The 11,376-nt window shown below is 39.7% G+C and overlaps 1 protein-coding gene across 5 annotated transcripts in view; it reads left to right on the top strand.

Annotated features, from left to right (window-relative positions):
* The first annotated feature begins 1,441 nt into the window (after positions 1 to 1,441).
* The window catches only part of ORC4 (origin recognition complex subunit 4), a 90,965-nt gene continuing 81,030 nt past the window's right edge, over positions 1,442 to 11,376 (top strand). For 2 of the 5 annotated variants that reach the window (XR_002732656.2, XM_023217464.2), the window contains exon 1: positions 2,450 to 2,596. Coding sequence is in view for 1 of the 5 variants with exons in the window: in XM_023217468.1 (XP_023073236.1) it covers positions 2,588 to 2,596 (9 nt within the window). In the remaining 4 variants the exon portion in view is untranslated. Of the gene's footprint in view, positions 1,574 to 2,299; positions 2,597 to 11,376 lie in introns of those variants that run through there. The other 3 variants (XM_023217466.2, XM_023217465.1, XM_023217468.1) reach the window with 3 other exon arrangements.

The following is an 11,376-nucleotide window of genomic DNA, read 5'->3' as shown; positions in this document are numbered from 1 at the left end:
CTGATCACAAAATTGCTGCTTTACAGAAGAATATTTTTTGCTGACATAAATTATGGGATCAGAGATACCAATGCAGTTACAAACAAAAAAAAAAGGGTGTGAGGGAGAGAGAGCGAGAGCGACAGAGTGTGTGTATATGCATGTGTGCATCCATCTTCAAGGAAAGAATAAAGAAATGTACATATGAAACAAAATAACACTTTCCAATATAAGCCCTAGTAAAAGGCCTACATCAGAAACATACTTTCTAGCATTTGTGAAATAAAATACAGCACTGGATTTTAAAGCTATGCACTAAGAACATATTATAGAAAAATGAATAGTGATTTTTATCAATACTGTTATTCCATAAACTTAAATCTGGATTTACCTTTCAATTTATAGCTAACCGAAATTAGTATACTAACTATAAGTTCATGATTGCTTTGACTCATCAAAACATATTTTAGGAATTTGTGTCCTTTTACATATAGTGAGCAATTTGGTTCAGAACCCCAAGAGAAATTGAGATGAAAAGCTCATCTCAATTTTCAACAGTAAATAAATAATTCAGCTAAAACTGAAAGTGGTACCAATCCAGCAAACTATTGATGGAGAGGTTTGGCCTTCCATGCAGCCAGAACAACATAAAGTTTTCAATGGGGATTACTTGTTCAGACAAGTTACAAAGATTACAAAAATACCCAGATTAATTATAAAAAAGCTAATATTCTCATCATATGGAAAATAAGTATCAGGAACATATGTGGGAACAGACAATACTAGTGGCATTTAAACTTTAAGCATTTTAGAGCTTTGGACTTTATATACTGATATATGAAACAGACATTTAACAAAAAAAAAAAAAAAAAAAAAAACAATAATGCAAGTCAAAACCTAACCAAAGGCCTCTACCAACTAAAAATTTGAAATTTTCCATGGAAGTCAGACAAAACGAAAAAATGGAAAATGAAATCCCTAAAGCAAAAACCAATCAAGTCTTCCAACACTAAAGTCAATATCCAAATCTCATACAGGACCAAAAAGGGGAAAACACTCAGGTCTACAAATGGATAAGCAGTTCCAATACAATCCAGATCCCGACATTTTCCCACTCAGAAACAAATGCAGTGGAGCTTTTCCTGGGGAAAAAGAGCTCTCCAATGAATTTTTTTTAAGTGACATCTAGAAAGTGTGCCTCTTTCTGTCTCTTTCCCTGGCGCCTCATTGGAGGAAGGAGGGGGTTGTTTTTGTATTCTCCCCCACTGGAGCAAGACACAATCAGATGTTAGCTGGAGGAGAGAAACCACTTTTGACAACAGCAAATAAAAATAAAAGTGCCCTTCCTCCCCTGACAGGATGGGCACCCCACCTCACACACCCCCCCCTACCCCAACCCCCCCTTCCCCCCCCCCCCCCAGCACCACCCCCTCCTCACCCCGGAGCTCCACTGCGTATGTGGTTTGGTGCTACTGTTGCCCCGGAGTGAAAGTCAGAGCCAGAGGAAGGCAATGAAGCCCCCACAGACACACTTACCTTTCCTGCCCCCCACTTTTGAGTGCCTTCCCTGGAGCTGTGGAGGATGACACAAAGGGTAATAAAGGGGGGGAGTGGAGGAGGAGGAGGCGAAGGAGGAGGAGGAGAGCTGGGGAAGTGGCTGCTCCTGGGTGTAGTGAGATGTCTCCAGCCAGGGCCAAGCAGCAGCAGTAGCAGCAGCAGCAGTAGCAGCAGCAGCAGCAGCAACAGCAGCAGCAGCAGCAGCAAAGGGTCTGTGTTGCTAAGAGGCTTTTGGTTTCTTTCTCTCCTCCTCTCACGGCCAAAGAGGAGGAGGGTGGAGGGGGCTCGGGAGGGAGGCGAGTTGGAGGGGTGAGGGGGTAGGAGTCGTGGATGGGGGTTTTCGAAGAAGAAGAAACTCCTTCTCCTCCTCTCTCAGGCTCAATCTCCCTCTCAGGGCTCAGGGCTGGAGGGTGGGGGAAGGAACTCAGCCGCCTTCCCCCCACCCCCCTCAATTCAAGGTTGAAGTGGGATAGAATTAGTGTCCTGTCCCTTTAAAAATAGAAATAAAAGGTGCCCCCCCTCTGCCACTGCCTCTCTCTTCATCATCAGCTGCTGCTGCTGCTGGGGTCTCTCTGCTTGAGGGGGAGGGGGGTTCGGGTAGAAGAGACGGGAGGCACTCACTGCGCATGTCCCTCTCTGACGGGTGGCTGGTTGGTTGAAGGCAGGAGGAGGGGGAGGGGAGGAAATGAGCTATTCTCCCAGAAGGCGCAGAGGCGCTCGCGACCCGGAAGACATTGTAGCAGGGGGTACAGGGGCGGGGGCGGGGAAGAGGAGGAAGTTGCTACGCTTTTAACACCCTCAGCTCCCTCCTCCTTCCTAAGGGAAAGTGGAGGAACGGAAGTGGGCGTGGACGGAGACGAAAGGGGGTCACGTGTTTGGGCGGGAGCGGGGCGGGGTGGGAGAGGTGGTGCGTGCGCGGGGCATGCTGGGAGTGGTTGTGTACCGTCGCCAACAGCAGGTGAAGCCCAGCAGAGGACGCGTCCAGCCGATCTGGTGAAGCAATTCCTGCAGGCGTTGGTTACCCCCTTTGCCCTGGTAAAGGCAGGCTTTTATGCGAGAGGTAATGGTGGGGTAAACATGCTGCAAACGAAGGCCAGGGGCGTCGGTGGCGAAAGGTGAATCGAAAGGGGGAGGATGGAAGGCTGTGGAGACTGGTAATTGGGAAGGGGGCAGGCTTGTATAGGCCAGGAAGGCCAGGACCAGGCGAGCTCTGTCATTTGGCACCCCCGTGAGCCTGCCGACGAATCCTTGACACGTGCAGGGAATCCTGAGACTAGCTCTGCATCGGGGTGGTAAGTGAGGAGCGTGACGGTCCGAGAAGGGAACTGTGAAGTCTCAGCAGCTGACTCTCATGACTGCAGAACGGGAGACCTCTATCTAGGGACAGATAGAGAGTCCTCTGTATGCATTTTGACCAGATGCATCAGACGCATTGCTTATATTGGATATTGTGCTCTTCATGCCTTACTCTTAACCCTCCCTGGTATTCTGGAGTGGCTTTGGGGAAGGAGCAGGCAGGGAGGTCTTGAGTGGAGCTTCCCTCCGTGTCTTGCATTGTTGCTACAACACAAAGCCTTTGCTTTTTCTCGGAGAGGGATGTGGAATTGTGTAGTCCTTAATGTTGAGTTTTACGATTGATGAAGAGAAAGGACGTGATCAAAGTTTCCCCTTGTAGTGTAGATGATGAGTTTTAAAAGGACTGTTTCGTCTTCTATGGTTACTATTCTTAGTTTTTGAGCCTTTAGTTTCCCAAATGCCAGCTGTTTTTGATGAAAATAATGAATTTCTATCATAAAATTAGAATTAAAATATTTAAGAAAGGATTTATAAATTTACATTAGTAAAGCTTTTATAGTGAAATAGTACTGGTTCTTTTTCACATTATTTTCATACAATCAATATAAACCATTACAGTCTCAGTTGTTTTGTAAAGGTATTTTGAAGGAATATCATCTTTGTACGTTTTTCAAAAACCAAGAATCTAAAATCCTTCATATTTATTATGTTGGTATTTAATTCTGTTAGGTAGGTTCTTTTTCTTTTTTTCTTTTTTCTTTTTTCTTTTCTTTTTTTTTTTTTTTTTGGAGACAGAGTCTTGCTGTCTCCCAGGCTGGAGTGCAGTGGCGCGATCTGGGCTCACTGCAACTTCTGTCTCCTGGATTCAAGCAATTCTCCTGCCTCAGCCTCCCGAGTAGCTGAGACTACGGGCATGTGCCACCACACCCGGCTAATTTTTTTGTGTTTTTAGTAGAGACGGGGGTTTCACCATATTGGTCAGGCTGGTTTCGAACTCCTGACCTCAAGTGATCTACCCGCCTCGGCCTCCCAAAGTGCTGAGATTACAGGCGTGAGCCACCGCGCCCGGCCGGTGTAGTTTCTTTAGGGATACACTATCAGTTAAAGTTACTAATTTTCCACGTCTTACTTTCTGTAAGTTTGGGCAGTGGACCCCATTTGTGCACCATTGCTTAGCCCTTAAACTATCTTTTGTATTGGGCACGGTAATCATGTCCGATGGAATCAAAAGTAGACTCCTGTGCTTTAAAATTTGCTTTCTAGCGTAACCAATTGTCTGCCACTTTGTAATGAAAAAAAAAAAAAAAAATACAGCAAGGCAATTAATGTGCCTTAGATACAATTTTAAAATTTTTGTGTCTTTTTCCATACATTTAGTATTTAAGCATGCAAACATCGATACATAGTATAATGAATAGCTATAAAGTGTGAACTCTATGTAATCACTACCACAGTCAAGAATTAAAATGTCTGTGGCCCCTGAGAAGCTCCCCTCTACATTCTATTCCTGATCATCCCCTTCCTCAGTTCTTTCAGAGGTTAACACTATCCTGATTTTTATGGCAATTATTTACTGCTTTCTTTCTTAGGATTTCTTAACCACCTGTGTCAGCATTCCTAAGCAATTTAGATTCGTTTTGCCTGTTTCTTAATTGTAAGTGAATTATATATTACATATCATTATGTATCTTTTTCTCTCATGCAGCTAAGATTTAACTCTATTAGTACATTTAGCTCTAGTTCTTATATTGGATTATAGTAATCTATAGTATAAAAAGTATAGTATAAAAAGTCTTAATGGAAATGAGCCACAGTTTAGTCTAATATTAATAAACATTTGGATTGTGTTTCGTTTTTAGCAGTTATGAGCAATGCTATTATGAATGTTCTTGTACATGTATTTTTTTTTTTTTTTTTGAAACGGAGATCTCGCTCTGTCGCCCAAGCTGGAGTGCTGTGGCCGGATCTCAGCTCACTGCAAGCTCTGCCTCCCGGGTTCATGCCATTCTCCTGCCTCAGCCTCCCGAGTAGCTGGGACTACAGGCGCCGCCACCTCGCCCGGCTAGTTTTTTGTAGTTTTTAGTAGAGACGGGGTTTCACCATGTTAGCCAGGATGGTCTGGATCTCCTGACCTCGTGATCCACCCGTCTCGGCCTCCCAAAGTGCTGGGATTACAGGCTTGAGCCACCGCGCCCGACCACTATACATGTATTCTTATGTACATTACCATGGGTTTTTGTAGAGTACGTATGTTTATCTTGAAATTCACTAGTTATGCCTTTTCCAAAGTAGATACACCAATGTATACCCTGACAGCAGTATATGGTAGATCCCTTTACTTTTACTGTCTCACCAAGAGTTATTTTTCCTTTTTCCCAAATTGAGGAATGTGGCTTTATCTTATTGTTGTTTTAATTTACTCTGCCCAGGATACTAAAGAGTTTGAACACTTTTTCAAAAACTTACCGGCTATTTGGATTTCCTCTTTCTAGAATTGTCTTTTTAATTCTTAAATCTTTTGTGGAGGTTTGTTTTTTTGTTTTTTTGTTTGTTTTTTTGGTGTTTTAATTGGGTTGTCTGTTTTACTCAGGGATTTCTAGCAGTATGGCCAGTATCTTCTCTGTGCTTGGAGTATTACTCTCTTCTGGGATGGCAACTTTATCTTCATGTAGGTCTTATATGCTATCATTGTTCTTTGAATTTTATATGTAGTTTAAACTCCTGATAACAAGTTCTATGTTTGTGCTGTTCATTATAGTAGCTACAAGCTGCGTGTGGCTTTTGAGCACTTGAAATGTGGCTAGTGTGACTGAGGAACTGAATTTTTGGTTTAGTTTAGTGTTCAATTAAGTTTAAAAACTGACACTTGATTCAGTTACTGTGAATGTTTGGAACAACTCAGATATATAAACCTTTCTTAACCTCAAATTATTAAATTATTATTTTTGATTTTTGGAGATTCCGCCTCCCCCTGCTCCCCCCGGCGAGATGGAGTCTCACTCTTTTGCCCAGGCTGGAATCCAGTGGCATGATCTCGGCTCACTGCAACCTCTGCCTCCCAAATTCAAGTGATTCTCCTGCCTCAGCCTCCCGAGTAGCTGGGATTACAAGCATGTGCCACCATGCCTGGCTAATATTTTTATTTTTAGTAGAGGTAAAGTTTTACCATTTTGGCTAGGCTGGTCTCAAACTCCTGACCTCAAGTGATCCACCTGTGCTTCAGGATTCCACAAACTTGGAAAGCTTTTTCCTGCATCCTGCTGGTTGTGGAATCATTTTCCCTGAAAAAAAGTTGTAGAGATGCTTGAAGAAGTGGTAGTCAGTTGATGAGAGGTCAGGTGAATATGGCAGTAGAGGCAAAACTTTGTGGCCCTGTTCGTTCAACTTTTGAAGTGTTGGTTGTGCAATGTGCTGTTGGGTGTTATTGTGGAAAATTGGGCCCTTTCTGTTGATCCATCCTGGCTGCAGGCATCACAGTTTTAAATGCATCTCATTGATTTACTGAGCATACTTCTCAGATGTAATGGTGTCTCCAGGATTCAGAAAGCTGTAGTGGATCAGACCCGCAGCAGACCACCAAACAGTTACCATGGCCTTTTTTTGGTGCAAGTTTGGCTTTGGGAAGTGCTTTGGAGCTTCTTCTCGGTCCAGCGACTGAGCTGGTCATTGCTGGTTGTCATATAAAATCTACTTTTTGTTGCACCTCACAGTCTCATTGAGAAATGATTCATTGTTGTGGAGAATAAGAGAAGACAACACTTAAAAATGGTGTTTTCTTAAATTTTTGCTCAGCTCATGAGGCACCCACTTGTCAAGCTTTTTCACCTTTCCTATTTGCTTCAAATGCTGAACAACTGTAGAATGGTCGACGTTGAGTTCTTATGTTGAGTTCTTTAGCAACTTCTCCTGTAATTGTAAGAGGATCAATCTGCTTCAATGATTGCTCTCAGTTGGTTGTTGTCAACTTCCAGTGGCCTACCACTACACTCCTCATCCTCAAGGCTCTGGTATCCTTTGCAAAACTTCTTGAACCACCACTACACTGTACGTTCATTAGCAATTCCTGGGCCAAATGCATTGTTGATGTTGCGAGTCGTCTCTGCTGTTTTACGACACATTTTGAACTTGAATAAGAAAATCACTCGACTTTGCTTTTTGTCTAGCATCATTTCCATAGTCCAAAATAAATATATATTGCAAGTAATAAGTCATTAGCAAAAAAAATAAAGTGAGAAATGCCCATTAAAATGGTGTATAACATAACCACATTTAGGAATGTATTCCAGTATCAAATGGCAAATTCCAACAATGCAAAGTCCACAATTAATTTTGTACCAACTTGATAATTCGTGCTGCTTTGAAGTAAATCGTTTAGAATTTTTTTTTCTTTTTTCTTTTTTGGTCGTAATTCTTCTGCTGTTTCACTCTGATGTTTTTGTGTGGAATTCTTTTTTTCTTTTTTTTTTCTCCTAGTCAAGTGTGGTTGTGGGGGTAGAGGAAATGTTAAATCATCGTGTGGAATTCTTTATCTTGCCCTGTATTCATCAAGATGAATGATGCTATGTAAATATTGTTATACTGTCATGACTTTTTAAAAATTTCTATTATTTTTATAGTCGTATTTTTAAAAATATACATATATTTTTAGTCCTTGGTTGAGTGAATCTGTGGCTATGAAGGGCCGCCTATATTCGTAGTTCATTTGTTATTTGTTGGAGATAATTCCAGTTTCTAAATTTTCTAAGTCTGTGTCTGCTAGCTTATGATATTTTTTTCTTGTGTGCCTTGATACCAGTTGTATTTAAAAAATTACAGGAATATGAGTCCTAGAATAATAGTCTCTTTCTTAAGAAGGTACATTTTTCTAGGAAAGATCTCTAGGAGTGCTGTCAGTCCTAAGTCACTTTATTCATGTTCGATAGTTGGAATTCCTCAATGAATGCTAGTGAACGTACAGTGCAGTGGTGGTTGTAGTGGTAGGCCACTGGAAGTTGACAACAACTGAGAGCAATCATTGAAGCAGATTGATCCTCTTACAATTACAGGAGAAGTTGCTGAAGAACTCAACATAAGAACTCAACGTCGACCATTCTACAGTTGTTAAGCAAGACTTTAAGATCATGAATTCTACTTTCTTTCAATTTCCTCTTATCCTAATGATGTTGTCCTTAAACTTTGAACGTACATTAGGTAGCTTATCTGAGTCCCCAGCTTTGGCGGGCCATGTATTTTTATTTTTATTTTTGATTTTGATTTTTTGTATTTATTTATTTTAAATGAGGTCTCACTATATTGCTCACAATGATTCTGAATTCCTGGGCTCAAGCAATCCTCCTGTCTTGGCCTGTCAAAGGGTAGGATTACAGGCATGAGCCGCCACACCTGGCCTTGTGCTTTGATTTTTTTTACCACAGACCTGCACATCTTCCATTAGCTCAGCCTTTTTTCTCAGCCTTTTCTTCTAGATAGGAAAATGTCCTCAGAACAAAAGTTACTTGGTGTATGGTTTGTCTCTGGCTTACCTTCACGTGGAATTTGGTATGAAATTTCACATTACCTTATTTCATTCATTATTATTTAGTTTTTTGTTGGCCTCAGCAGAAAGTTTGGTCCTGTCTGCCACTACCATAAATAAAACCTAATTATCTTTCTTTTTTACTTCTGAGATTTGATTTTAAGATATTTATGCTTTGAGCCAAAAATTTTTTAACAACTCATATATTTGTTTAACTTTTTTTTTAATTTTTAATTATTATGGATACATAATATGGGGAGTATGTGATATTTGATATAAAATACAGTGTGTAATGATCAAATCAAATAGTTGAGATATCCATTACTTCAAGCATTTATCATTTCTTTGTGTTAGAGACACTTCATTTCCAGTCCTTTAATTGTTCTAAAACATACAGTAAATTATTGTTAGCTGTAATTACTATATTGTGCTACTGAACACTATATTTTATTCCTTCTATCTAACTATATTTTTCTACCCATCAACCATCTCCTCTTGATTCTCCTCTCAACACTACCCTTCCCAGTCTCTGATAACATCTTTTTACTCACTGTCTCTATGACTTCAGTTTTTTTGAAGCTTCCCCATATGGGTAAGAACATGTGATAGTTGCCTTTCTATATCTGGCTTCTTTCCCTTATTATGTCTGCCAGTCGCATCCATGTTGTTGAAAATGACAGAATTTCATTCTTTTTTTAATGGCTGAATAACATTCCATTATGTATATGTACCACATTTTTTTATCCATCCTTTGCCATTTCCTTTCTTTTGGGTATATACCCAGTAGTGGGATTGCTGGATTATAGTTCTATTTGTTGTGTTTTTCGGAGCTCCATACTGTTCTCTGTTGTGACTGTGCCAGTTTACATTTCCACCAACAGTGTGCAAGGGTTCCTTCCCCTTTCTCCACATTCTCACCAGCATCTGATATTGACTGTCTTTTTGATAAAAGCTGTTTTAACTGGGGTGAGATGATACTTCATTATAGTTTTGATTTGTATTTCTCTGATTATTAATAATGTGGAGCATTTTTTCATATATCTGTTGGCCATTTGTATGTCTTCTTGAGAAATGTCTCCTCAGATCTTTTGCCCATATTAAAATCAGAATTTTTTTTTCCTATTGAGTCATTCATTCAAGATTCTTATGTATTCTGTTTATTCATCCTTTGTCAGATATTAGTTTGAAATATTTTCTCCTGTTCTACCTGTTATATCTTCATTTTATTGTTTTCATTGCTGTGCAGAAGCTTTTTGGCTTGGAGAGATCCCATTTGTTGATATTTTATTTTATCTTATTGCTTTAGTTTCTTGTGTTTTTGATGTCTTATTTAAGAAGTCTTTGCCTAGGCCAATATCCTGGAGTTTTTGTTCGATGATTTCCTTTAGTAGTTTCATAGATTTAAGTCTTTAATGCATTTTTCTTTGATTTTTGTATATGGCAAGAGTTAGGGATCTACCTTTATTCTTCTTAATGTGGGCATCCAGTTTTCCCAGCACCATTAATTGAAGAGACTGTCCTTTCCCCAATGAGTGTTTTTGGCACCTTAGTAAAAAACTAATTGGCTTTAAATATACGGATTCATTTCTGGACTCTGTTCTGTTGTTCTACGTGTCTGTTTTTATGCCGGTACCATGCTATTTTGGTTACTACAGCATTGTAGTATATTTTGAGGTCTGGTAGTGTGATAACTCTACCAGTTACCAGCTTTGTTCTTTTTAGTCAGGATTGTTTTGGCTATTTGGGATCTTTTGTGGTTCCATACAATTTTAGGATTTTTTTTTTCTATTTCTGTGAAGAATGTCATTGCTCTTGATAGGGATGGCTTTGAATCTGTAGATTGATGTGGGGAGTATTGTCATTTTAACATATTATTTTTTTCAACCCATGAGCATGGGATGTCTTTTCATTTGTTTGTATCCTCTTCAATTAATTTCATCAATGTTTTGTAGTTTGCATTGTAGTTAAGTTTATTCCTAGGTAGTTAATGTTATTTGTAGCTATTGTAAATGGGATCACCTTCTTGATTTCTTTTTCAGATAGGTTGTCACAGAGAAATTCTATGGATTTTTGTATGTTGATTTTGTATCCTGCAATGTTACTGAATTTGTTTATTAGTTCTAATAGTTGTTTGTTGGAGTCTTTAGGTTTTTTAAATATAAGATCACATCAGCTGCAAACAATGATAATTTTACTTTCTCCTTTCCAGTTTAAATGTCCTTTATTTCATTCTCTTGTCTGTTTACTCTGGCTAGGACTTCTATTACTAACTTGAGTAATAGTGGTGAAAATGCCCATCCTTCTTCTAGATCCTAGAAGAAAGGCTTTCAGTTTTTCCCCCATTCAGCCTGATACTGTGTGTTTATACCTTAATCATGTTAAGGTATGATCCTTCTGTCCCCAATTTGCTGAGAGTTTTTATGAAGGGTTATTGAATTTTATCAAAAAGGATTTTGTTGGCATCTATTGAAATGACAATACGCTTTGTGTCCTTCATTCTGTTGATACGATGTATCACACTGATTGATTTACATATGTTGAACCATCCTTGCATCCCTGGGATGAATCCCAGTTGATTATGATGATCTTTTTAATGCACTGTTGAATTTGGTTTGCTCTGTTTTGTTGAGGATTTTTATATCTGTTTTCATCAGAGATACTGGCCTGTAGTTTCTTTTTTGTTGTTGTTGTATCTTTGTTTGGTTTTGGTATCAGAATAAATCTGGGGCTGGGCGTGGTAACTCACTCCTGTAATCCTAGCACTTTGGAAGGCTGAGGCAGGCAGATATTTTGAGACCAGCCTGGCTGACATGGTGAAACCCCATCTCTACAAAATTACAAAGATTAGGTGGGTGTGGTGGCTCATGCCTGTAATCTCAGCTACTCGGGAGGCTGAGGCAGGAGAATTGCTTGAATGCAGGAGGCAGAGAGAGGTTGCAGATCGCCTGGGGAACAAAGTGAGACTCTGTCTCAAAATAAATAAATAAATAAATAAATAAATAAATAAATAAATAAATAAATAAATAAAT

This window comes from Piliocolobus tephrosceles, chromosome 11 (assembly GCF_002776525.5).
Source record: "Piliocolobus tephrosceles isolate RC106 chromosome 11, ASM277652v3, whole genome shotgun sequence".
NCBI lineage: Eukaryota > Metazoa > Chordata > Mammalia > Primates > Cercopithecidae > Piliocolobus > Piliocolobus tephrosceles.
This window is presented reverse-complemented; position numbering and strand designations above follow the sequence as displayed.